The sequence below is a fragment of the Heptranchias perlo genome, chromosome 21 (genome assembly GCF_035084215.1).
Source record: "Heptranchias perlo isolate sHepPer1 chromosome 21, sHepPer1.hap1, whole genome shotgun sequence".
NCBI classification, from domain to species: domain Eukaryota; kingdom Metazoa; phylum Chordata; class Chondrichthyes; order Hexanchiformes; family Hexanchidae; genus Heptranchias; species Heptranchias perlo.
This window is the reverse complement of record NC_090345.1, coordinates 4,939,095-4,965,975: the sequence shown is the minus strand read 5'-3', so window position 1 is coordinate 4,965,975 and position 26,881 is coordinate 4,939,095. Positions and strand designations below refer to the sequence as shown.

At 46.6% G+C, this 26,881-nt stretch overlaps 1 protein-coding gene across 1 annotated transcript in view; it reads left to right on the top strand.

Moving 5' to 3' along the window:
* abcc2 (ATP-binding cassette, sub-family C (CFTR/MRP), member 2) overlaps window positions 1–26,881 on the top strand; it is a 74,654-nt gene that overhangs the window by 19,824 nt on the left and 27,949 nt on the right. The window contains exons 7-18 of the mRNA XM_068002004.1: window positions 82–307; window positions 1,681–1,859; window positions 5,842–6,019; window positions 7,944–8,198; window positions 10,385–10,450; window positions 11,750–11,887; window positions 16,608–16,754; window positions 18,969–19,053; window positions 19,903–19,969; window positions 21,280–21,406; window positions 23,430–23,606; window positions 24,957–25,124. Coding sequence (XP_067858105.1) covers window positions 82–307; window positions 1,681–1,859; window positions 5,842–6,019; window positions 7,944–8,198; window positions 10,385–10,450; window positions 11,750–11,887; window positions 16,608–16,754; window positions 18,969–19,053; window positions 19,903–19,969; window positions 21,280–21,406; window positions 23,430–23,606; window positions 24,957–25,124 — 1,813 coding nt within the window. The remainder of the gene's footprint in view (window positions 1–81; window positions 308–1,680; window positions 1,860–5,841; window positions 6,020–7,943; window positions 8,199–10,384; window positions 10,451–11,749; window positions 11,888–16,607; window positions 16,755–18,968; window positions 19,054–19,902; window positions 19,970–21,279; window positions 21,407–23,429; window positions 23,607–24,956; window positions 25,125–26,881) is intronic.

Sequence of the window (26,881 nt, the reverse complement as noted above, 5' to 3'; positions counted from 1 at the left end):
AAATGAGCCCGGGCGTAAGATTTTTAATATGCTATCAATTGTACGATAGGCTGTAATTAATCTGTTGATGCCTCATGGCAGGATGATGATGAAGAGCTACAGAGAACCCCTGGAGACAAAGCATCTATGGGAGTTGAACGAGGCTGATAAAACACAATACGTTTATGCCGAGTTCGAACGACACACGACATCTGGCCTGAAGAAGGTGCAAAGGAAGATGGAAAAAGAGCGGAAAAAGGAAAGCCACAAAGACACAGAACAAATGAACGGTGTCAGCAGGACTGTCAGTCAGGACGTCTTAATCATGGTATGTGGGGTACAAAACCTCGCCTTCTGTACTGTGTTGCATTACATTGTGCAACCCTTTTGTGCTAGTGGGTAAAGGCACACTGCCCAGTGTAAAATTAAGCCATATGGACCAGAAGCTCTGGGGTTCTATCTTAGTTGAGTTGAGAAATTGGTGACTATAGCTGCCCTTGGGTTCCATGGGATTAGGAGGGAAAATCAGCCAGGGTTCTAACTTCTGATCTCTGTTCAGCACAGAAGGAGGCCATTCAGCCCATTGCGCCTCTGCCAGCTCTTTGAAAGAGCTCTCCAATTAGCCCCACACCCCCACTCTTTCCCTATAGCCCTGCAAACTTTTCCTTTTCAAGTATTTGTCCAATTTCCTTTTTAAGTTCAGTTAAACATCGACATGGGCCGAACGGCCTGTTTCCGTGTTGTAACTTCTACGTGTTTCTATGAATGAAGTTCAGGGAGAGAATCTGGTTTGCGTCACGCCCGTGATTTGTGTGAAAAATTAGCATTGGGGGAGGGGAGGGAACCAATTTTGAGGCGGGATCTCTCGCCCCTGATCTCCCCTTAAAGGAACCACTTGAGGCCGTTGACATAAAGGTAAGTTAACTTTTATATATTTGTGTTTGTGCGAAGCCTGGTGAAGCTCCACAACAATACTGCGGGCCGCTGCCGGCCTGGGCTCTCAGGCTCGGCTCGCGCCCCCCCCCCCCCCCACCAGGACCTACCTGCGGGACGACTCACCATCGGAGCCAGACGATTCTCCTAAGACCCCGACTGATAAGCTGCATCCATCGGGATTCCCGATTGGCATCTGCAACTCACCGGTTCTAGGCACGAGGTGTAATTTTTCAAATCCCTCCATGGCCTCACCCCTCCGTATCTCTGTAACCTCCTCCAGCCTGACAACCCTCCGAGATCTCTGCGCTCCCCCAATTCTGGCCTCTTGCGCATCCCCGATTTTCATCGCTCCACCATTGACGGCCGTGCCTTCAGCCGCTTAAACCCTCTAGAATTCCCTCCCTAAACTTCCCTGCCTCTCTACCTCTCTTTCCTTCTTTAAGACACTCCTTAAAACCTACCTTTTTGACCAAGCTTTTGGTCACCAGTCCTAATATCTCCTTATATGGCTCGGTGTCAGATTTTTCTGTCTGATTTACGCTCCTGTGAAGGGCCTTGGGACGTTTTTACTGCTTTAAAGGCGCTGTATAAATGCAAGTTGTTGTGATTTCCAGCGAGACTCGGACCGAAGCCTTCGGCCGTGTATCCGGCGCTTCCCGAGTTCCTCGGCCAATGGGAGCGCGAGACGCGGAGCGATCTGCGCACATCCCGTTCCGGTGTCGTGTCTTTGTTACGTAATCTGATTTGGTTCTTTTTCGCGTTTAGGAAGAAAAGAGCAGGAAAGACAAAAAGAAAAAGCCCAAGAAGGAGGAATCGTCAGCGACGACGGCCGAGGGCTGGATGGTACTGGCGATGATGAAAACCTATCGACACATCCTCATCAAGGGGGCCATTTTTAAATTCTGCCACGATGTGCTGCTGTTTGTGAACCCCCAGCTGTTGAAGTGAGTGGTTTTGAATGAAGGCTAGTGAAATCACATCGAATTTCACAGCACAGAAACAGGCCATGGCCTGTGTCAGTGTTTATGCTCCATATGAGCCTCCTCCCACCCTACATCATACAGCCCTATCAAAATATCCTCCTATTCCTTTCTCCCTCATGTGTTTATCCAGCTTCCCCTTAAATGCATCTATGCTATTCGCCTCAACTACTCCATGTGGTAGTGAGTTCCACATTCTAACCGCTCTCTGGGTAAAGAAGTTTCTCCTGAATTCCCTATTGGATTTATTGCTGACTGCCTTATATTTATGGCCTCTAGTTTTGGTCTCCCCACAAGTGGAAACATCTCTTCGTGTATCCTATCAAACCTTTTCATAATTTTAAAGACTGGATTGTTGGCCTTTATCTCAAGGGGACCGAAATATCAAGGGGTGGAAGATATGTTACAGCTGTACGGAGCTCTGATTAGTCCACATCTGGGGTACTGCATTCAGTTCTGGGCACCTCACCTCAGGCAGGATATATTGGCCTTGGAGGGGGTACAGCGCAGGTTCACCAGAGTGTCTGTTTAAGATGATTAAGATGTTTAAAGGATGATTAAAGGATTTGATAGGGTGGATGGAGAGAAACTATTTCCTCAGGTTGGGAGTCCAGAACAAGGGGGCATAACCTTAAAATTAGAGCCGGGCCGTTCAGGGGTGATGTCAGGAAGCACTTCTTCACACAAAGGGGAGTGGAAATCTGGAACTCTCTCCCCCAAAAAGCTGTTGAGGCTGGGGGTCAATTGAAAATGTCAAAAGTGTGATTGATAGATATTTGTTAGGCAAGGGTCATTAAGGGATACTGAACCAAGGCGGGTAGATGGAGTTAAGATACAGATCAGCCATGATCTAATTGGATGGCAGAACAGGATCGAGGGGCTGAATGGCCTCCTCCAGTTCCTATGATATTGAGATAATTGCACGATCAGACTGGGGACAGTTCGTGCAACTGGGATCATGCTGTACAGCACTAGTAACAAATGCACTATCAGCTTGTTCAGGATTCTTCTGTCTGCTTAAAACCTACCTCTTTGACCAAGCTTTGGGTCACCTGTCCTAACATCTCCTTATGTGGCTCGGTGTCAAATTTTGTTTGATAATCGCTCCTGTGGAGCACTTTGGGACATTTTACTGTGTCAAAGGTGCTATATAAATGCAAGTTGTTGTTGTTGCTGTTCTTGCTGTTTTAACCCTCAGCAGTCTGAGAAATTTCATACCATTGTGTTTATGCATCTGCTGCTAATATTGCGCAGCTTGATTTCAGTCCTGAGAAAGTAAGAGGCGGATTAAATATGCCCTCCTGCCTCTTATTTTTCCGTTTTGAAGGAGGGTCCGCGACTGAAACTTTAACCCGTCTGCTCTCTCCACAGGTGCTGGCTGACCTGCCGTGCGTTCCCACATTTTCTGTTGCTTTTCGTTTCAGACTTTTTATTGGAGTTGAATTCAGGGAATTGTGATGCCCAGGAATACTCCTATCTCTTCTTTTAATAGTACCGTGGATGTTTCATAGAATCATACAACACAGGAGGAGGCCATTCAGCCCAGCGGACCTGTGCTGGCTCTTTGAAAGAGCGATCCAATTAGTCCCATCTCCCCTGCTCTTTCCCCGTAGCCCTGTAAATTTTTCCCCTTCGAGTATTTATCCAATTCCCTTTTGAAAGTTATTATTGAATCTGCTTCCACCGCCCTTTCAGGCAGCGCATTCCAGATCAGAACAACTCGCTGCGTAAAAAAAAATTCTCCTCATCTCCCCCCTGGCATTTTTGCCAATTATTTTAAATCTGTGTCCTCTGGTTACCGATCCAAACACTGTTTAACACTGGAAGCAGGCAGATGGGGCCTCGGTTTGACATCTCATCCGAAGGACGGCACCTCTGACAGTGCAGCACTCCCTTACTGGAGTGTCAGCCTCGATGGTGAGCTCAAGTCCCAGAGTGAGGCTTTAACCCACAACTTGCTGACTGGGGCTGAGCCAAGCTGACGCTCTGCAAGCCAAGTCTAACTCCTATTTAGGTCGGCTGCACGGTTTGTTAAAAGGGAAGGAGAGTACGGGGGGATTTTTTCCCCCAAAATATCCCTCCCCCTTTGTTGGGGGGGGTGGAAAGTGATAAACTTATCTTTCATTTATTTGACTTTTTTTTTTGAAAATGTTATTTTTCCCACTGGTGTGAAGACCCTGGAGGAGGAACCACTCTCTCCCGTCGCCATGCATCCCAGACTGGCGTCATTGCAAACAGCGGCTAAAGATGGCCTGAGAACCACTCAGTGGTTCTCAGGCCATCTTTAACCGCTGTTTGCAATATCTTTCTGAGCTTTCTGATTCTGGAATGTCATATATGTGTCATACATTAAGGCACTTGACCTGAGGGCTCTGCAGAAAGATTTTTTCCCGTTCTAAGCTGTACAATATTTATTATTTTTATTGCACGTCATGGCTGAGGGGGCAGCACCCTCGCCTCTGAGTCAGAAGGTCGTGGGTTCAAGTCCCACTCCAGAGGCTTGAGCACATAATCCAGGCTGACACTCCCAGTGCAGTACTGAGGGAGTGCTGCACTGTCAGAGATGCCGTCCTTCGGATGAGAAGTTAAAACCGAGGCGCTGTCAGCCCTCTCAGGTGGGATCCCATGGCCATTATTTGAAGGAGAGCAGGTGAGTACTCCCTGGTGTCCTGGGCCAATGCATTATCTGGTCATTGCTGTTTGTGGGATCTTGATTTGCGCAAATTGACTGCCGTGTTTCCTACATTGCAACAGTGACTACACTTCAAAAGTAATTAATTGGCTGTAAAGTGCTTTGGGACATCCTGAGGTCATGAAAGGCGCTATATAAATGCAATCCCTTTTTTCTTTATTGCTCATGAATTCCCTGTGGTCTGGAGCATGGTTGTGATATTTAACTGCTATCTGGGTCTGTTCAGGTTCCTGTGTTCATAGGAAGGTAGGAACAGAAGAAGGCCATTCAGCCCTTCGAACCTGCTCCACCATTCAGTTAGATCACGGCTGATCTGTACCTCAACTCCATTCACCCACCTTTGCTCCATATCCCTCGATAACCCCACCCAACAAAAATCTATGGATCTCAGGCTTGAAAACTCCAATTGTCCCCCAGCATCCACAGCGTTTTGGGGGACAGAGTTCCAGATTTCCACTCTCCTTTGTGTGAAAAAATGCTTCCTGATTTAATTCCTAAATGGCCTAACTCTAATTTTAAGATTTTATCCACTTATTCTGGACTCCCTTACCTGGGGATATAGTTTCTCTCTATCTACCCTATCAAATCCTTTAATCATCTTAAACACCTCAATTATATCACCGTTTAATTTTCTCTGCTTGAGGGAATACAAGCCTAGTCTGTGCAACCTGTCCCCATAATTTATCTCTTTAAGCCCCAATATCATTCTGGTGAATTTGCGCTGCACCCCCTCCAAGGCCAATATATCCTTCCTGAGGTGCGGTGCCCAGAACTGAACACAGTATCTCCAGATGGGGCCTAAGCAGAGGTCTGGGAAGTGGTCTAAATGGGCAAATCCAGACAGTCGTAGCTGCGTGTAAACTCCTGGGGTCAATCAGAGAGCAATCGTACTGCTTGTAAATTTCAGGCTGCAGGTCAGAAGAACCCATTGCAAAATAATTGCTTATCTCTCTTTTAAAAATAATTGATCTGTAATAAAGTGTGACCATCTGCACTGTGACACCAGGAGTGTGACGGTATGAACTAGTTGCAGGTCTTTTTCTATATTTGCAGGTTGTGAAGGTAGCTGCCTCTTAGTGTATTTAAACTCTCGATCTCGCGCTGTTTTCTCCCTGCCTGTTTGTTTTAGGGCCGCCTCCTGCATGGCCGCATCTGATCTGGTGAAATATTAACCCAGCTTTTCTCTTTCAGATGTTGTCTCTAACCTGTGGTGTCTTAATTTTAATTTTTATTGTCCCCTTTTTGAACAAACAGGCTGCTGATTTCCTTTACCGCGAACCCATCCATCTACGAGTGGAAGGGATATGTCTATGCTGTGCTGCTTTTCGTCACTGCCCTGACTCAGTCTCTGTTGCTGCAGCAGTATTTCCACTCTTGTTTCCTGCTGGGGATGAGGGTCAGGACGGCCATTACAGCCGCAGTCTACAAGAAGGTGACGTACCAGAGAACGGCTCCTACATGGAGATCTTGAAGGATAGAGATTGTGCAATTGAAACTGCGCGAATCTGCCGAATTTCTGGCAGTCGGGGGGATTATGCTGGAACTGTATAAAACACTAGTTAGGCCACAGCTTGAGTACTGTGTAGAGTTCTGGTCACCACAAAGATGTAATTGCACTAGAGAGGGTGCAGAGGAGATTTACAAGGATGTTGCCAGGACTGGAGAATTTTAGCTATGAGGAAAGATCGGATAGGCTGGGATTGTTCCTTTTGGAACAGAGGAGGCTGAGGGGAGATTTAATCGAAGTGTACAAAATTGTGAGGGGCCCAGATAGATTGGATAGGGAGGACCTATTTCCCTTAGCAGAGTGGTCAATAACCAGGGGGCATAGATTTAAAGTAATTGGTAGAAGGATTAGAGGGGAGCTGAGGAGAAATTTTTTCACCCAGAGGGTGGTAGTGGTCTGGAACTCACTGCCTGAGAGGTCGGGAGAGGCAGAAACCCTCAACTCATTTAAACAGTACCTGAAGTGCCGTAACCTACAAGGCTACGGACCAAGTACTGGAAAGTGGGATTAGGCTGGGTGGCTCATTTTCGGCCTGTGCAGACACAATGGGCCGAATGGCCTCCTTCTGTGCCGTAAATTTTCTATGATTCTATGGTGTAAAATGGGGCAGAACCCAGTTCATACAAACATACGAACAATGACAGACAGGAAAAGACCCTCTGGTCCACCCAGCCTCCCACACATCGTGATACCTTGTCCATCACAATATATACACTCCCCACCCCAACAATAACTTGCATTTATATAGCGCCTTTAACATAGTAAAGCGTCCCCAAGTCGCTTCACAGGAGCGATTATCAAACAAGATCTGACACCAAGCCACATAACGAGACATTAGGACAGGTGACCAAAGGCTTGGTCAAAGAGGTAGGTTTTAAGGAGCATCTTAAAGGAGGAGAGAGAGGCGGAGAGGTTTAGGGAGGGAATTCCAGAGCTTAGGGACTAGACAGCTGAAGGCACGGCCGCCAATGGTGGAGGGATGGAAAATCGAGGATGCGCAAGAGGCCAGAATTGGAGGAGCGCAGAGATCTCAGAGGGTCGTGGTGCTGGAGGAGGTTACAGAGATAGGGAGGGGGCGAGGGCCATGGAGGGGTTTCAACACAAAGATAAGAATTCTAAATTCGAGGCGTTGCCGGACCGGGAGCCAATGTAGGTCAGCGAGCACAGGGGGGTGATGGGTGAACTGGATTTCACCCGAAACCATGTGATCTCCTGGGAGAGAAGGAAAAAAAAGATAAAAACTCAGACCACTTTGGGGGAAAAAAAACCTGGGAAATTGCTCTCCTACCTCCTTTAGGCAATCAAAACTCGCCCAGGGGACCGCTCTGACCCCGATAAATGTCATACGTTACCTGCCTTTTGTACGAAGTGATCTCCGCCCCAGCCAGAAACAGGTCTAGCTCTCGCTTGAAGGAATTCCACCAGGTTCCCCCCCCCCCCCCATTTTCAACGGCGCTCTAAGTTGCACAGGGAGGGGTGCGGATACAGGGCGGACACTTCCGCCCGCTTCCCCGACAGGTGTTTGGGGGGGGGCGTGCCTGCCCCTGGAATCTGGCCAGATGTGCTCTGCTTGGCCCAGTGGAGCTTCGACCAGCCCAGGGCAGGCCTCAGTTGAGATCTGGGCCCAAAGTTCAAAACAACCAAATGATAGGAGCAAACGTCACCAATAACTTGGCTCCACGGGTAAGGAGGGTGAACAATCGGTGGGGAGGGTACAGTCGGGGGGGTGGGTATAATCGGGCGGGGCGTAAAACGGGTGTCCGACTCTAACCCGACCCACGTTCCCTGCCGGAGCGTAGTTAGGTCAAAATCGGAGCTCTACTAAGTTTGGGTTTTTCTCTTTCAACAGGCCCTGACGGTGTCCAACGCAATCCGCAAGGAATCGACGGTGGGCGAGATTGTGAACTTGATGACCGTGGACGCACAGCGGTTTAACGATGTCACGAACTTCATCCATTTGTTGTGGTCAGCCCCACTGCAGATTGTGGTCGCCATCACCTTCCTGTGGCTGGAGCTGGGGCCGTCAGTCTTGGCAGGGCTGGCAGTCATGCTTTTGCTGATTCCCTTCAATGGGGTGTTGGCAACTAAAGCCAAAGGCCTACAGGTAACGAGATGCCTTTCTTAAAGTTGTCTGATCAAAGTTATTTCAGGGTGTAAAGGGCCTTGGAGAGGGTGCATGAGGGTGATTTACTAGAATGGTACCAGGGATGAGGGACATCAGTTATGTGGAGAGACTGGAGAAGCTGGGATTGTTCTCCCTGAAGCAGAGAAGGTTAAGGGGAGATTTAATAGAGGCGTTCAAAACTATGAGAGAAATAGGAACAAACTATTTCCACTGGCAGGAGGGTCGGTAGCCAGAGGACACAGATATTAGATAATTGGCAAAAGAACCAGAGGGGAGATGAGGAGAAATATTTTTACGCAGCGAGTTGTTATGATCTGGAATGCGCTGCCCGAAAGGGCGGTGGAAGCAGATTCAATAATAACTTTCACAAGGATGTTGGATAAATACTTGAAAAGGAAAAAATTGCAGGGCTAGGGGGAAAGAGCAGGGGGAGTGGGACTAATTGGATAGTTCTTTCAAAGAGCCGGCACAGGCACGACGGGCCGATTGGCCTCCTTCTGTGCTGTATGATTCTATGAAAAGAGTTCTATGCATCAGAAGTAAATTTGCAAATGCCCCTGCTGCATTCAAAGTAACACTGTATTCTCATGCAGTCATGTGGGTTTAATTTTATTGTTTTGACTCAATTAAAAGCCTTCATTCTACATGAAATTGCCAGTTTTGGGATCTCTTTCTTTTTCTCCCTGTATTTCTTCTTTATTTCTTATGTGTGTGTAGAAGCAGCATCGCACCATCTTTTGAATCAGCAGGAAGATTGTGAGCAACAGCTTTACAGTAATGGGGGTGAACTTGCAGTTTTTCTCCAGTTTCATTATATTAATCAATAATTACCAGCAGTGCGAGTGAGACAGCAAAATGCTTCTTTTTGTACTGAATACTGAGGGAGTGCTGCACTGTCGGAGGTGCCGTCTTTCGGATGAGATGTTAAACCGAGGCCCCCTCTGCCACCCTCTCAGGTGGACGTAAAATATCCCATTGCACTATTTGAAGAAGAGCAGGGGAGTTCTCCCGGGTGTCCTGGGCCAATATTTATCCCTCAATCAACATCACTAAAAATAGATGATCTGGTCATTATCACATTGCTGTTTGTGGGATCTTGCTGTGCACAAATTGGCTGCCGTGTTTCCTACATCACAACAGTGACTACACTTTAAAAGTCCATTGGCTGTCAAGCGCTTTGGGATGTCTTGAGATCATGAAAGGCGCTGTATAAATGTAAGTCTGTCTGTCTGTCTTTCTTTCTTGCTTTCTTTCTGTCACATAACGTTATGCTAAAATCTCAGTGGGTAACTGCAGTGCCCAGTTTTGAACTGAGCCATGCCAAGAAGGTAGCTGTTAGGTTTGATCCTCAGTCTGTACTGACTTAGTTGGTCTCAGTCACAACACCCCTGGGATAAGGAAGGGGAGGATCTGTCAGTGTTCCCGCTTGTAATTGCTCTCCGGTTTCCCCCTCCTGGAAAGTTGCACATCTGGCGATGACTGGAGGTTTGCCTGTGGTGCAGCTTTCTGGTCGAAATCGCCCGCTACTGACCACAGTCTGGGCTCACAAAGGAAGGAGTTAGTGTGGCCAGGAAAGGCTGAGCAAGCTGGGGCACTTTTCTCTAGAAAAGAGAAGGCTGAGAGGCAACCCAATAGAGGTGTTTAAAATGATGAAGGTGTTTGATAGGGTAGATGTAGAGAAGATGTTTCTACTTGTGGGGGAGTCCAAAACTAAGGGGCATAAATATAAGAGAGTCACTAATAAATCCAATCGGGAATTCAGAAGAAACTTCTTTACCAAGAGAGTGGTTAGAATGTGGAACTCGCTACCACAAGGAGTAGTTGAGGCGAAAAGTATAGATACATTTAAGGGGAAATTAGATAAACACATGAGGGAGAAAGAAATAGAAGGACATGCTGATAGGGTGAGATGAAATAGGGAGTGAGGAGGCTCGTCTGGAGCATAAGCACTGGCATAGACCATTTGGGCTGAATGGCCTGTTTCTGTGCTCTAGATTCCATGTAATTCTATGTAAGTATCCGTGACATTGTGTCTCAGAGAAAACGGGAGCAGAGATATATCCCTTTGTCACTCCTGCCGGTCATTGTAAAACATAACCCGGGCGTGGCTTTGAAAATAATTATTAATTGCAAAAAAATGTTAACTTGATCTTTTATTTCAACAGATGAAGAACATGAAACACAAGGACCAAAGGATGAAATTAATGACTGAAATTCTGAGTGGAATAAAGGTAATTTCCATATATGGGTAACGACGGGTGGGCAAGTTTGGGGGTTGTCGGGGAGGGGTGGTGAAGGGAGTGAGAGCGTGAGCTTCTGGGGCATTTATGGTCTGGGTGCTAAGGATATCTGACTGACTGAACCCTGACTGCCTGATGTATGTGTCTCGCAGTGATTTCGGTGAAATTCAGCATTTGACAGTAAACGTACACAACCTTTTAGTCTACGTGATGTTTTGTCATAAACGTTTAGGTATCAATATTCTAAGTTAGGGCTTGTCTTTGAAAAAGAGCCTTTGAGGCGAGCTAATTGGAGTTTATTACAGATGCATTTATACCGCGGCTTTCACAAACATTTTTGAAGTGTGGTCACTGTTGTAATGTAGGAAACGCAGCATCCAGTTTGCGCACAGCAAGATCCCACAAACAGCAATGTGATAACTACCAGATAATCTGTTTTAGTGATGTTGGTCGAGGGATAAATATTGGCCTGGACACCGGGGAGAACTCCCCTGCTCTTCTTCGAAATAGTGGCCGTGGGATCTTTTACGCCCACCTGAGAGGGGCAGACGGGGCCTCGGTTTAACACTGCATCCAACAACAACAACAACTTGCAATATAAATTGCCTTTAACGTAGTAAAATGTCCCAAAATGCAAAAGACAACCTGGATTATGTGCTCTGGAGTGGGGCTTGAACCCATGACTTTCAGGCAAGAATGCTACCCACTGAGCCACAGCTATAGACAGAGGCTATATATTTAAGATTATTACACTTGATAATCCATTGCATTTATCTAGTGCTTTTCAACGCGAAATATTTTAAAGTGCTTCACATGATGAATTATTTCTTGAAGTGCAGTGACTGTTTTTTATGTTGGCAAATGAGGCAGATATTTCCACAAACAATATACCAGAGTATAACAAATAGCGGAGATGAATGGTCAGTCAAACTGGTTTTGGTGGTGCTGTCTGAGGGAGGGAGTCTGTTGACCAGGAGAACTCCCTGTCCTTCTTTGAATAGGGTTATAGAATCTTTCGTGTCCGCCTGTACAGGCAGCCAGGACCTTGCTTCAATGTCTGATCCGGAAGGCGGCACCTCTGACAATGCAGCACTCTCCAAGTACTGCACTGAGTTAACGAGGCAACCTGAGATTTAGGAGGAAAAAGGAAGTGAATCATGGAACAAACTACCAGGGAAGAGCAATAAAGGCGACCAGGCAACCAGGCGATTGAGAGATATGGTGAGAAGGTGGGGTCAAAAAAGGGACAAGCTCTTCCTGGTGCTAAGAGCTGTTATTTTTTTTTTGAAGGTTATGAAGTTTTATGCCTGGGAGCCATCATTTGAACACCAGGTGTTTGGAATAAGAGAGAATGAGTTAAAAGTGATGAAGAAAGCTGCATACCTGCAGGCTTTGGCTATTTTCTTATACACCTGTACGCCATTCTTGGTAAGTGTCGTGATCATTGTTGTATTAGAGTTCTTTTTAGGAATCTTTGTGTTCATCAAACCGAGGTTTGTCATCAACAACAACAACTTGCATTTATATAGCGCCTTTAACGTAGTAAAACATCCCAAAGCGCTTCACAGGAACGATTATCAGACAAAATTTGACACCAAGCCACATAAGGAGATATTAGGACAGTGACCAAAAGCTTGGTAAGGAATGCCTCAAAGGAGGAGAGAGAGGTGGACAGGTTTAGGGAGAGAATTCCAGAGCTTAGCACCGAGACGGCTGAAGGTGGAGCGATGAAAATCGGGAATGCACAAGAGGCCAGAATTGGAGGAGCTAGAGATCTCGGACGGTTGTAGAGCTGGAGGAGGTTACAGAGATAGGGAGGGGCGAGGACATGGATCGATGACTATTTGCTTTCATAAAATGGCTTTTACTCAGTGAAATGTCCCAAGGACGCTGAGCCGGAAGTGGGAGGTGATGGAAGGTGTGGTTGAAGAGCTAAGTTTTTGAGGGGGCTTTTAAGGAGTCAAGGGAGGTAGCAAGTTGGAAGGAGTTCATGAATAGAATTCCAATGTAGAGGGAGAGGGATGGCTGAAGGCCTTTCCATCAATGGTGGACTGGATGCAGAGGGCACACATTAGACCAGAGTCACAAGAGTGGAGATTGCTGGAATCATAGAAATTTACGGCACAGAAGGAGGCCATTTGGCCCATCGTGTCTGTGCTGACCGAAAAAGAGCTATCCAGCCTAATCCCATTTTCAGCTCTTGGTCCATAGCCTTGTAGGTTACTGCACTTCAAGTGCATATCCAAGCACCTTTTAAATGCATTGAGGATTTCTGCCTCTACCCACCCTTTCAGGCAGTGAGTTCCAGACCCCCACCACCCCCTGGGTGAAAAGAATTTTCCTCAGCTCCCCTCTAATCTTTCTACCAATTACTTTAAACCTATGCCCCCTGGTTATTGACCCCTCCGCTAAGGGAAATAAGTCCTCCCTATCCACCCTATCTAGGCCCCTCATAATTTTATGCACCTCAATTAAATCTTTCCTCGGCCTCCTCTGTTCCATAGAAAACAACCCCAGTCTATCCAATCTTTCCTCATAGCTAAAATTCTCCAGTCCTCGTAAATCTCCTCTGTACCTCCTCTAGTGCAGTCACATTTTTCCTGTAATGTGGTGACCAGAACTGTGTGCAGTACTCAAACTGTGGCCTAACTAGTGTTTTATACAGTTCAAGCATAACCTCCCTGCTCTTATATTCTATACCTCGGCTAATAAATGCAAGTATCCCGAATGCCTTCTTAACCATCTTATCTACCTGTCCTGCTACCTTCAGGGATCTGTGGACATGCACTCCAAGGTCCCTCTTTTGCCCTACACCTCTCAGTACCCTCTCATTTATTGTGTATTCCCTTGTCTTGTTTGCCCTCCCCAAATGTATTACCTCACACTTCTCTGGATTGAATTCCATTTGCCACCTTTCTGCCCACCTGACCAGTCCATTGATATCTTCCTGCAGTCTACAGCTTTCCTCATCACTATTAACCACATGGCCAATTTTTGTATCATCTGCAAACTTCCTAATCATGCCCCCTAGATCTAAGTCCAAATCATTGATATATTCCACAAAAAGCAAGGGAACTAGTACTGAGGCCTGCGGAACCCCACTGGAAACAGCCTTCCAGTCACAAAAACACCCGTCAACCATTACCCTTTGCTTCCTGCCACTGAGCCAATTTTGGACCCAACTGCCACTTTCCCTTGGATCCCATGGGCTTTTACTTTTCTGACCAGTCTGCCATGTGGAACCTTGTCAAAAGCCTTGCTAAAATCCATGTACACTACATCAAATGCACTACCCTCGTCGACCCTCCTTGTCACTGCCTCAAAAAATTCAATCAAGTTAGTCAGACATGACCTTCCCTTAACAAATCCATGCTGACTATCCTTGATTAATCCGTGCCTTTTTAAATGACCATTAATACTGTCCCTCAGAATTGTTTCCAATAATTTCCCACCACGAGGTTAGGCTGACTGGCCTGTAATTACTCGGTCTATCCCTTTCTTCCTTTTTAAACAACGGTACAACGTTAGCAGTCCTCCAATCCTCCGGCACCACGCCTGTAGCCAAGGAGGATTGGAAAATGATGAGAACTGTTGACCGGAGGTCACCGGTTACGGTTACTGGCTTAGTACAAAGATGAGAAGAGTCAATTCTCTCTTAACTCTTAATTCGCTTTATTCATGCCGTTAGATCATATACATATAGCTTATACGTCTGGTTAGATATAGGCATGCAGTTTACACCAGGTTATAGTTTTATACCCAAACTAAGAACCCACTAGGTTTCTCTGACACTCCCTGAGTGGTCATAGAATATAAAGGATAATACCTGAAAAGGAGAGCTGATGCTGGCCAGGCGTTCCGTTCTCTCTCTCTCTCGACGTCGTCTCTACGTCCCTGACGTAGGGTCTTCCACTTCTGCGATGGTTGGTCTCCGGAGTCTTCGCTCTAGCTCCATGCCCCAGATCCTTCATTCTTATTCCGAATCTTATCTCTTCAAGCTTTGCTGTCTCTCTCCCTTTGGTTTTTGCCTGTGTCTTCTCCTCATTGGCTCTGTCCCAAGGACTTAGGTAGCATTACCTCATTACTCCTTTTCTAAATAAGGACTTGTGTCTTATCACATTTCCTTTGTCTTTCACAAAACTTAGTTAATTCAAACCGGTTCCAGGCAGCACGGGTCAGTGACTGAACCCAGGTTACTTTAGTTCAAAAGTCGTTCCTGCCTGTGTGTATCAGCAGCCGACGCCTCAGGTTACCGCAGCCCCTGGCCAACAGAACGTATGAGAAGACTGCAGAGGTATCGTGGGGCCAAAGAGGGATTGAAATGAAGATGAAAACTCTGTTGTAAACGTGTTGGGAGATGGAGAGCCAAGAGGCTGTCAAGGCCATGATGATGTTATGGAGGAGGAAGAAGGTGATTCTTGGTGACGGACAATGGATATAGAGCTTCTAAGGATATAGAGAGATACCCATGGAACAAGATGGTTCATCTGTTGCTGGGACCAAGGAAATTAACCAGCCAGGCTAGAATCATAGAATCATACAGCACAGAAAGAGGCCATTGGTCCATCGCCCCTGTGCTGGCTCTTTGAAAGAGCAGTCCAATTAATCCCACTCCTCTGTTCTTTCCCCATAACCTTGCACATTTTTCCTTTTCAAGTATTTTCCAATTCCCTTGTGAAAGTTACTATTGAATTGCTTCCACCGCCCTTTCAGGCAGTACATTCCAGATCATAACAACTCGCTGCGTAAAAAAATTCTCCTCGTTTACTCTTTCAAAACCTCTTATAATTTTGAATACCTCTATTAAATCTCCCCTTAACCTTCTCTACTCCAAGGAGAACAACCCCAGTTTCTCCAGTCTCTCCCCATAACTGAATAGTGCCAGTGTCAGGGTGGGTGGTTGTTGTTTGATTACTTTTGGGGGAAGATGGAGAAACTTTTCAGACCTTCATTTGAAGATTACAACTGTTCTGTGCAAGGAGTGGACTTGACTTTTCCGTGCTTCCTTATGATTTTATTTAATCCGCTTTAACAACATACCGTAACTCCCACCCGAGAAACTTACTCACCACTGCACCAGTGGCACGTTTCCATTTCCCACACGGGCCACTATTGCAGCCTCTATCTCGAATTGTTTTTCCAATGCAAGCTTGGAATACAAAAGCAGAAAGCTGATGTGGTCTAAGGGTAGGAGGTGCATGTTTACCGTCCTCTTGCACTCCCATTGATAGTCAGTCAAGTTGTGTGTTATGAGTTAAGGGAACGCTAGTGTAGCGAGCCAGTAATCCAGTGGCCTGTCAATTACCTTAAATCTGTGTCCTCTGGTTACCGACCCTCCTGCCACTGGAAACAGTTTCTCCTTATTTACTCTATCAAAACCTCTTCTAATTTTGAACACCTCTATTAAATCTCCCTTTAACCTTCTCTGCTCTAAGGAGAACTATCCCAGCTTCTCCAGTCTCTCCACATAACTGAAGCCCCTCATCCCTGGGCCCATTCTCGTAAATCTCATCTGCACTCTCTCCAAGACCTTGAGATCCTGAAATAACTTTGATCAGACAACTTTAAGAAAGACATCTCATTACCTGTAGGCTTCTGGCTTTAGTTTCCAACACCCTATTGATGGGAATCAGCAAAAATCCTGACTCCCAGCTCTGCTAGTGACCTGGATGAATAATCCAGAGCATGTGAGTTCAAATCCCACCAATTCAGTTTAAAAAAATAAATAAATCTGGAAATAAAAATCTGGTCTCAGTAAAAGTGACCGTGAAACTGTCGGATTGTTGTAAAAACCCAACTGGTTCATTAATGTCCTTTAGGGAAGGAAACCTGCCGTCCTTACCCGGTCTGGGCCTATATGTGACTCCAGTCCCACACCAACGTGGTTGACTCCTAACTGACCCTCTGAAAGTGGCTTAGCAAACCACTCAGTTGTACCAAGTCGCCAGCAGCAGTTCACAAAGAAGGCCCACCACCACCTTCTCAAGGGGCAACTAGGGATAAGCAATAAACGCTGACCTTGCCAGTGACGCCCACATCCCGAAAATGAATTTTTAAAAAGCCCTCCTACTTTTGATCAATGGGGGCGGGGGGTTTGCCATGTTATAATCCTTTCAGTTCAGTGTGCTTTCCCCTTGTGTTCGTGTAGGTGTCTCTAGCCAGTTTTGCTGCCTACGTTGCTGTGGACCAGAACAATGTTCTGGATGCTCAGAAGGCCTTTACGTCCATCTCGCTGTTCAACATTATGAGATTCCCCCTGGCGATGCTACCCATGCTTATCTCAGCAATGGTGCAGGTAAGATCTGGAGGAGCGATCTTTTCGACAGAGAGTGTCCCAAACGGGGAAGAGAAACAGTGTTACACCGCCTTGCACAGGCGCATAAATGTGCCAATGGTGAGGAATGGAGTTGCACACACTTTGCATTCGGTGTGAGTATCAAGTGCTCCCAGGTCTGTTAAAGCTCCCTCTACAAAGGGCTCAATAATATGTCAAAACCCCAGCCTCATAAAGAGCGATTCCTATTGTACCTGACTGAAGGAGTGTGCCAATTCAAGCTGTGTATACTCCCGTCAACCTCTAGGAACATTATTAACAGGAGGAGGCCATTCAGCCCCCCGAGTCTGTTCTGCCATTCAATTAGATCATGGCTGATCTGTATCTTAACCTCATTTACCTGCCTTTGATCCATATCCCTCACCTAACAAAAATCTATCAATCGCTAATTGAGGTTTCCAGATTAGTTCCATTTTAGTGCTCTGGCCCCACGCCCATGATAAGAACATAAGAACATAAGAAATTGGAGCAGGAGTAGGCCAATCGGCCCCTCGTTATTCTGCCCAGCAGTGATAGAGACCTCCCTTCCATTAGTCTGAGCTGGATCTGAACTCAGGTCCCAGTCCATCCTGCATGGCAGTTTACCCGGTAAGTAAAGGGAAGAGTGTGCAGTGAAACAAAGAGTACCCGATAATGTCATTGCATCACCGGTCAGATCTGCGACAAGAAAAAAATAAATAACTAAACAAAGTAAAGGTTTGTGCAGCACTCTCCTCAGCCATGATTGAATCTTCAGTTATATAAGGTATTGGTGAGACCGCACCTGGAAAACTGCATACAGTTAAGAAAAGACATACTTGCTCTCGAGGCAGTACAAAGAAGGTTCACTCGGTTAATCCCAGGGATGAGGGGGTGGACATATGAGGAGAGGTTGAGTAGATTGGGACTCTACTCATTGGAGTTCAGAAGAATGAGAGGCGATCTTATTGAAACATATAAGATTGTGAAGGGGCTTGATCGGGTGGATGCGGTAAGGATGTTCCCAAGGATGGGTGAAACTAGAACTAGGGGGCATAATCTTAGAATAAGGGCTGCTCTTTCAAAACTGAGATGAGGAGAAACTTCTTCACTCAGAGGGTAGTAGGTCTGTGGAATTTGCTGCCCCAGGAAGCTGTGGAAGCTACATCATTAAATAAATTTAAAACAGAAATAGACAGTTTCCTAGAAGTAAAGGGAATTAGGGGTTACGGGCAGGAAATTGGACATGAATTTAGATTTGAGGTTAGGATCTGATCAGCCATGATCTTACTGAATGGCGGAGCAGGCTCGAGGGGCCGAATGGCCTACTCCTGCTCCTATTTCTTATGTTCTTATGTTCAGAGGAGGCAATTCTTGGCTGCAGTGACTCCTACTGGCCGTGAGTGGAATTGATGTCTGAATAAAATTGAAGAAAAACCACAGCGTTTGCAAGATCACTGCGTCCGTCTTTATTCCTGCTCTGCTCACCATTCCATTCTTAGAGGAGGGGGTAAAGGCTTGTACGCTTACTTATAATTTACTCCTCAAATAAATGTTTGCAACGTTGAATGTCACAGATTTATTAAGCATACAGAAATTAACCATACACTTAACAGCGGTACTTACGACAAAAGCCTTGTGAGATTGATGGGAAGATTCAAACATGTTATAGCTCTGAGCTCACTTTACAGAACTTTTATTACCCCTTCTACATGACAATCCACACATTTCTCCATTACCCAATACAACGCCCCATGAGGTGAATGTTAATGAGCTGTTTTCCCTTGTCCCTGATCAGTAACTTCAGTTTAAATTAATTCTTTTTCCCATAGACCAGTACTACTCCCTCTCCTGTTGAAATAGCACCCTGGGGTCTTTTGCATCCATGCGAGAGGGCAGATAGGGCCTCAGTTTAACATCTCATCTGAGAGACAGCACCTCTGACACTGCAGTACTCCCGCAGCAGTACTGCAATGGGAGTGCCGTCCTAGATTATGTGCTGCAAGTCTCTGGAGTGGGACTTAAACCCACAACCTTCTGACTCATTAGGGGAGAGTGCTACCCACTGAGCCACAGATGACATCTTGGACCCATTGAGCTAAGACGAGTCCACTTGTCTATGAGAGATGCCTGTAAAGCTTTGGGAGGAGACATTAATACTCCTTTAATCCCACACACGTCATCGATTACTCCAGTTATTATTTCATTCATCTGTAGGCCGCTGTTTCCCGCAAACGACTGGAGAAGTTCCTAGGAGGTGAAGCCTTGGACACCTCAGCAATCCGTCAGGATCCCAGCTATGGTACGTTGGCTGAGAGATACTTAAGAGCGGCCTAGTTATTGCTGATTTATGGAGGCTGCAGTCAACAACAACTTGCATTTATATAGCGCTTTTAATGTAATAAAACGTCCCAAGGCGTTTCACAGGAGCGATTATCAAACAAAATTTGACACCAAGCCACATAAGGAGCTATTGGAACAGGTGACCAAAAGCTTGGTCAAAGAGGTAGGTTTTAAAGGAGGAGAGAGAGGCGGAGAGGTTTAGGGAGGGAATTCCAGAACTTAGGGCCCAGGCAGCTGAAGGCACGGCCGCCAATGGAGGAGTGATTAAAATCGGGGATGCGCAAGAGGCCAGAATTGGAGGAGCGCAGAGATCTCGGAGGGTTGTTGGGCTGGAGGAGGTTACAGAGATAGGGAGGGGGCGAGGCCACGGAGGGATTTGAAAACAGAGATGAGAATGAGGATCAGGGTCGGAATATCCACCTGTTGCAATGACTTTAGGCGACAGATTGTTGTCTACGCCTCTAATGACGATGTCAGAAGTGCCGAGTTCTTGCTGCAGCCCCGATGATGTCAGAATTCTTCTTTGAGCGGCCGATTGAGGTCAGGGGTCCTGGTCGCTGCGTCAGTCGGTGGCTGCAGGGGGCTTTCTGTGTTTGGACAGGGGATGAAACAAGGGCACTGCCCTAACCTTGACCTGTATATTGCACAAGTACGGCCACTGAGCTGTCCAAAGAGCAACCTTGGACAAAGAAATGGGGACGAATCAGTTGGTTATATATCCCACAAATTGTCTACAGGGAGGCAGTGTGAATAAATTGACATCTGTTGGCTCCAAAAGGAATAACTTTTCATCTTGTCTTGTTACCAGAGTCTGCAGTCAGCTTCTCAGATGCTTCCTTTTCATGGGACAAGAACGAAGAGCCGACCATTAAGGAGTGAGTTACATTTATGTAGAAGTGGTATTTATTTCACTGCAGCCTTGAAGAGAGACTGTTAAGACTGGGTATTTCTGTGGATTATGTCATTATCCCATCTTTGCAACAGCCTGAGGTTAAATCTTCACAAGGAAGCACGGAAGTGGAAGGACAAGTTGGGGAGGTGACACTGGGATTTGTTTCAGGGGCTGCTCTCTGCGACCGTGCCCAGGTGCCCATTTCACAGCGGGTCAACCTAGACATCCAATGCGAGCTCCTCGCTCGTGGACCCTGCGTTCAAACATCCCAGTCGGAAGGTCACTGATTTCCGCCCCCCATCCCCGAGCTTGCCCCGGGACCCTGCAGCTAACTGTAGCTAACGACTAGGGCATGGATCAACCAAAAAAAGAACGAACTCCCATTCCTATAGCATCTTTCACGACCTCAGGACATCCCAGAGCGCTTTACAGCCAATGAAGTACTTTCTGAAGTGTAGTCACTGTTGTAATGTAGGAAACGCGGCAGCCAATTTGCGCACAGCAAAATCCCACAAATCAGCACTGAGATAATGACCAGGTCATCTGTTTTTAGTGATGTTACATAGAAACATAGAAAATAGGAGCAAGAGTAGGCCATTCGGCCCTTCGGGCCTGCTCCGTCATTCAAAATGATCATGGCTGATCGTCTAACTCAGTACCCTGTTCCCGCTTTTTCCCCATATCCCTTTAGCATTAAAAAAAAATCTATCTCCTTCTTGAATACATCTAATGACTTGGCCTCCACTGCCTTCTGTGGTAGAGAATTCCACAGGTTCACCACCCTCTGAGTGAAGAAATTTCTCCTCATCTCGGTTCTAAATGGCATACCCCGTATCCTGAGACTGTGACCCCTGGTTCTGGACTTCCCATTGGGAACATCCTCCCTGCATCTAGTCCTATTAGAATGTTGGTTATGGGATAAATATTGGCCCAGGGCACCAGGAAGAACTCCCCTGCTCTTCTGCGAAATAGTGCCATGGGATCTTCTACATTCATCTCAGAGCACAAACAGGGCCTCGGTTGAAGGTCTCATCCGTAAGATGGCACCTCCAACAGTGCAGCTCTTCCTTGGTACTGCACTGGGAGTGTGAGGGTAGATTATCTGCTCAAGTCTCTGGAGTGGAACTACGAACCCACAACCTTCTCACTCAGAGGCGAGAGTGCTGCCAACTGAGCCATGGCTGACACCTAACCAAAGCATTTCCTGGTCTGTTTAACCACCTTTTACTCCTGAAGCTGTGTGGGGAGCACTTTACTGCTGTTTTGATGTTAACTTGTGTTTTTTTCCCGTAGCGTTACGCTGGATATCAAGCCGGGCAGCCTGGTGGCGGTGGTGGGGCCAGTGGGATGTGGAAAGTCCTCCCTGATGTCAGCACTACTGGGAGAGATGGAGAATATCAAAGGATTCATAAACATAAAGGTACCGAAACATCTCAGCCAAGGAATTCACGCCTCTTCAACTGTCTCCAGTTTTTGTATTTCCGTTACGTCTTTGGGTGGCTCTTGGGGTGGAACTCAGGCGGAAGTGCAGTGGAAACTCAGTTTACGCTCGTAAACAGGGGATCTGCCGCACGTCCTGAAATTCCAGTGCAGAACGGGAGAAGGTCGGAGGGAATTCACCCCCAAGCTTGTGCCTTTTTAAAAATTCATCATGGGGATGTGGGTGTCGCTGGCAAGGCCGGCATTTATTGCCCATCCCTGGTTGCCCCTTGAGAAGGTGGTGGTGAGCCACCTTCTTGAACCGCTGCAGTCCGTGTGGTGAAGGTTCTCCCACAGTGCTGTTAGGGAGGGAGTTCCAGGATTTTGACCCAGCGACGGTGAAGGAACGGCCGATATATTTCCAAGTCAGGATGGTGTGTGACTTGGAGGTGGTGGTGTTCCCATGTGCCTGCTGCCCTTGTCCTTCTAGGTGGTAGAGGTCGTGGGTTTAGGAGGTGCTGTTGAAGAAGCCTTGGTGAGTTGCTGCAGGGCTTCCTGTAGATGGTACACACTGCAGCCACGGTGCGCCAGTGGTGGAGGGAGTGGGTGTTTAAGATGGTGGATGGGCAGCCGATCGAGCGGGCTGCTTTGTCTTGGATGGTGTCGAACTTCTTGAGTAATTGATTTACGGAAGGAGTCTGGTTTCAGATCATGCTCAATGTTCTGAAAAACATCAAGATAAACTCATTGTAGCTCTTGTTTCTAGAGGTGACCTCTCCATCTCCTGCTTGTGCCTCCCTCTGGCTTACCTCCTCTGCCATCCATGGCTCATTGGGAAGCACGCTCACCTCTGAGTCAGTAGGTTGTGGGTTCAAATCAAGAGTTGAGCAGATCATCTGTTTTTTTAGTGATGTTGGTTGGGGGATAAACATTGGCCAAGACACCGGGGAGAACTCCCCTGCTCTTCTTCAAAATAGTGGCTGTGGGATCTTTTACATCCACCTGAGAGGGCAGACAGGGCCCCGGTTTAAAGTCTCATCCTAAAGGTAGCACCTCCGACAGTACAGTACTGGAATGTCAGCCTAGATTATGTGCTAGAGTGAGATGTGAACCCACAACCTACTGACTTAGCGGCAAGAGCACTGCCCACTGAGCCACACCCAACATAACTGTAGACTAAATTGTCTATCCTGCCACATACATACTGAATGTCGATTGTAAACAATTTTACAACACCAAGTTATAGTCCAACAATTTTATTTGAAATTCACAAGCTTTCGGAGGCTTCCTCCTTCCTCAGGTGAATGTTGTGGAAATGAAATCCTCGAACCCTTCGCATTTATAAATCACAGAACAATACCTGGTGATTACAGATAGTCTTTCCAACTGCCCGTTGCCAAGGCAATCACAGTGTGCAGACAGAGAGGTGTTACCCACAAGGCCACCGAATATACAAACAACCAAAAAAAAAACAGAGAGAGAGAGGCAGAAACATAGAAACATCCGGAAGGAAGAGAAAGACAGCAAATGACCCGTTATATTAAAAACAGATAACATTTGTTCGCTGGTGGGGTTACGTGTAGCGTGACATGAACCCAAGATCCCGGTTGAGGCCGTCCTCATGGGTGCGGAACTTGGCTATCAATTTCTGCTCGACGATTTTGCGTTGTCATGTGTCTCGAAGGCCGCCTTGGAGTACGCTTACCCGAAGATCGGTGGCTGAATGTCCTTGACTGCTGAAGTGTTCCCCGACTGGGAGGGAACCCTCCTGTCTGGCGATTGTTGAATGTCAACATGGTAGGGCTAGTGCTGTGAATGGCAACTTAGTTGAAGAATTCGAAAAGTGTAGGGGTTGATTCCTGATTCAGCAGGGAGGAGGGAACATGAGCTAGTTGTAAGGCGACGAGGCGGATAAAAACGAGGTGACTTAACTCCTCTTTGTTTACGGAGCCAACTGATAGCTGGAAGATGTGAAACGTTCCTTTCTAACCCGCTGTATTCTCATGTTCCTTGTGTGCTTTTAGGGTTCAATTGCCTACGTACCTCAGCAAGCATGGATCCAAAATGATACCCTGCAGGACAACATCTTGTTTGGTTTGAAACTGGAAGAATCTCGATACCAGAAAGTCCTGGAGAGCTGTGCCCTTCTACCAGACCTGGACCTACTGCCAGCTGGGGACCAAACAGAGATTGGAGAAAAGGTACTCGAGGAAGACTGTTGTAAACAATTTTACAACACCAAGTTATAGTCCAGCAATTTTATTTTAAATTCACAAGCTTTCGGAGGCTTCGTCCTTCGTCAGGTGAACGATGTGACTGAACACACACGTTTGTTTGAACAAGGCTCGGTGGCCGACAACATTTTTTAAGTGGTGCGATCCAATTTTCTTTCCCCTTTTACTGATAGAGACTTGGAAAGGTGTCGTCTTTCGGATGAGACATTAAACCCAAGCCCCGTCTGCCCTCTCAGGTGGATGTAAAAGATCCCATGTCATTTTTTGAAGAAACGCAGGTGCCTGGACAATATTTATCCCACCACTAAAACAGATGACCTGGTCATTATCTCATTGCTGTTTATGGGATCTTGCTGTGCGCAAATTGGCTGCCACGTTTCCTACATTACAACAGTGACTACACGTCCAAAGTACTTAATTGGCTGTAAAGCACTTTGGGACGTCCTGAGGTCGTGAAAGGCGCTGTATAAATACAAGTCTTTCTCTTCTTTCTCTCGTTATATAAACCACACTAAATTCCTCCTCTAGTCTCTGCTACTGTTTATTTGATACAGACTTCAGATACTTGTTAAGTATTATAAAAATCACAGCTGGTCCAGTGGTTAGCTGAAAAAAGAACCTGTGCTGGATTTTACACCTGTTGGCCCTGAACAGGAGGGACAAGATACTGCAGTGCCTTATTACCTCAAAACATCTCAAAGCGTTCAGACACTGTGGTCGATTTTCACCGCCCTCATTTTAATTTTAATTTTAATCGCTCCTCCATTGGCGACCGTGCCTTCAGCTGCCTAGACCCCAAGCTCTGGAATTCCCTCCCTAAACCTCTCCGCCTCTCCGCCTCTCTACCTCTCTCTCTCCTCCTTTAAGACGCTCCTTAAAACCTGCCTCTTTGACCAAGCTTTTGGTCGCCTGTCCAAATATTTCCTTATGTGACACGGTCTCAGATTTTGTTCGATAATCACGCCTTGGGATGTTTTACTAGATTAAAGGCGCTAAATAAATGCAAGTTGTTGTTGGGGTTAACGGGGTGGTAACTGCCTCAAAATAGGGTCTGTGACCTTCATGCCCCGTTACCCCCAAACGATGCGGCCGGCGCCATTTTGTAAGGCCTTGAAGTGCTTGTGCGATGTCGTGAAAGGCGCTCTATAAATGCGAGTTCTTTCTTTAATGGAAGCGTTCATAGGATTTGAACGGGTAAACGGTGAAAGAGTACTTCCACTGGCCGATGGATCATCAACAAGGGGATACACGCTGAGGAGTAGCACTGGAAGTATAAAGGAATTGGCCGCTAGTTGGTTTAATGGTGTTGTTTTCCAGGGTATCAATCTAAGCGGTGGTCAGAAGCAGCGAGTCAGCCTGGCGAGGGCTGCTTATAGTGGAGCTGACATCTTCATACTGGATGACCCGCTCTCTGCTGTGGATGCCCATGTGGGAAAGCACATATTTCAGCAGGTTATTGGCCCGAACGGGCTGCTAAAGGAGAAGGTGAGTCGGAGTATTTTGAAATGTTCTTAAAAAAATATTTGGTGGGCAAATAAATGTTTTGTGTTCGCCAGTGTTGGAACTCTGTTCACTTTTTTCATCAAGGTGGGGGTACAGCACGGGTTAGATACAGAGTAAAGCTCCCTCTACATTGTCCCATCAAACACTCCCAGGGCAGGTACAGCACGGGTTAGATACAGAGTAAAAGCTCCCTCTACATTGTCCCATCAAACACTCCCAGGGCAGGTACAGCACGGGTTAGATACAGAGTAAAGCTCCCTCTACACTGTCCCATCAAACACTCCCAGGGCAGGTACAGCACGGGTTAGATACAGTGCAGAAGTCTCTCGTCCCTGGTCCAACAATGTGTCTCAATGCCAACCTCAGAGGATCACCCCCATTCTGAGCCGGTGCGATATTCCATTTCCCAGCAGCGCAGCCACTCTTGTTGCAAATCTGAACAAAATTGCCGGTTTAGTGCCAATCACTGCCAAATTACACCGTTGTACTAAGAAGAAAGAACTTGCATTTCTACAGCACCCTCCATGGCCTCAGGATGTCCCAACGCACTTCACAACCAATGAAATGCTTTTGAAGTGTAGTCTCGGTTGTAATGTTGTATTGTGGAGTCGTGGCCATTAGGAACTGTGATGTGATTGACCAAAACGCCTTCAAATTTATTGCATCTGTGAGGAGCCTTTTTCCTATCAATCTGAGCAGGACCAGATCCCGTAACCAATCACAGCACACTCAGGACAAGATCCCTTAACCAATCACAGCACACTCAGGACAAGATCCCATAATCAATCACAACACACTCAGGACAGGATCCCTTAATCAATCACAACACACTCAGGACAAGATCCCATAATCAATCACAACACACTCAGGACCTGATCCCATAATCAATCACAACACACTCAGGACCTGATCCCGTAATCAATCACAGCACACTCAGGACCGGATCCCATAATCAATCACAACACACTCAGGACCTGATCCCGTAATCAATCACAACACACTCAGGACAGGATCCCATAATCAATCACAACACACTCAGGACCGGATCCCATAATCAATCACAACACACTCAGGACAGGATCCCATAATCAATCACAACACACTCAGGACCTGATCCCATAATCAATCACAGCACACTCAGGACAGGATCCCATAATCAATCACAGCACACTCTGGACCGGATCCTGTAACCAATCACAGCACACTCAGGACCAGATCCCATAACCAATCACAGCACATTCAGGACATCGTGTCACACTCGTATGTTTATTCTGAATATAAGAATTGTCATGGTTTAAACAGTTCACTGCACCACGGCAACAGAGCAGACGATAGGAGAAGCTTTGACAGTGGCATTTCCCATTTATCCTGCGGGTGTTATGTGTTACTGTGTCCTGACAGGGAAACGTCACCTCAGACAAAAAAATGATGGCCCTTTTCAACCCAGGCTGCTCAGGGCAGGTGAAATGGTACTAGAGAAGGTCATTGATCACTTTCCCAAGGACCAAGAACCAAGTGTTAAATTTAGGTATGATTCTAAATTCGAGATCAAAGTGTAAATTTTGCAGATGGGCAATGGGCATTGAAATTAATGATGATTATTTTATTTATTTCCCCTTGCGTTTCCTCCCCCGCCCCCCGAGGAGTCGGCTTTGGCTCAAGTACGAGCCGAGATGGTGGGCGTCAGCAGGCTATTCAACTGCAGGAGCCATCACAGTCACACCCAATTTCCTCCCCCC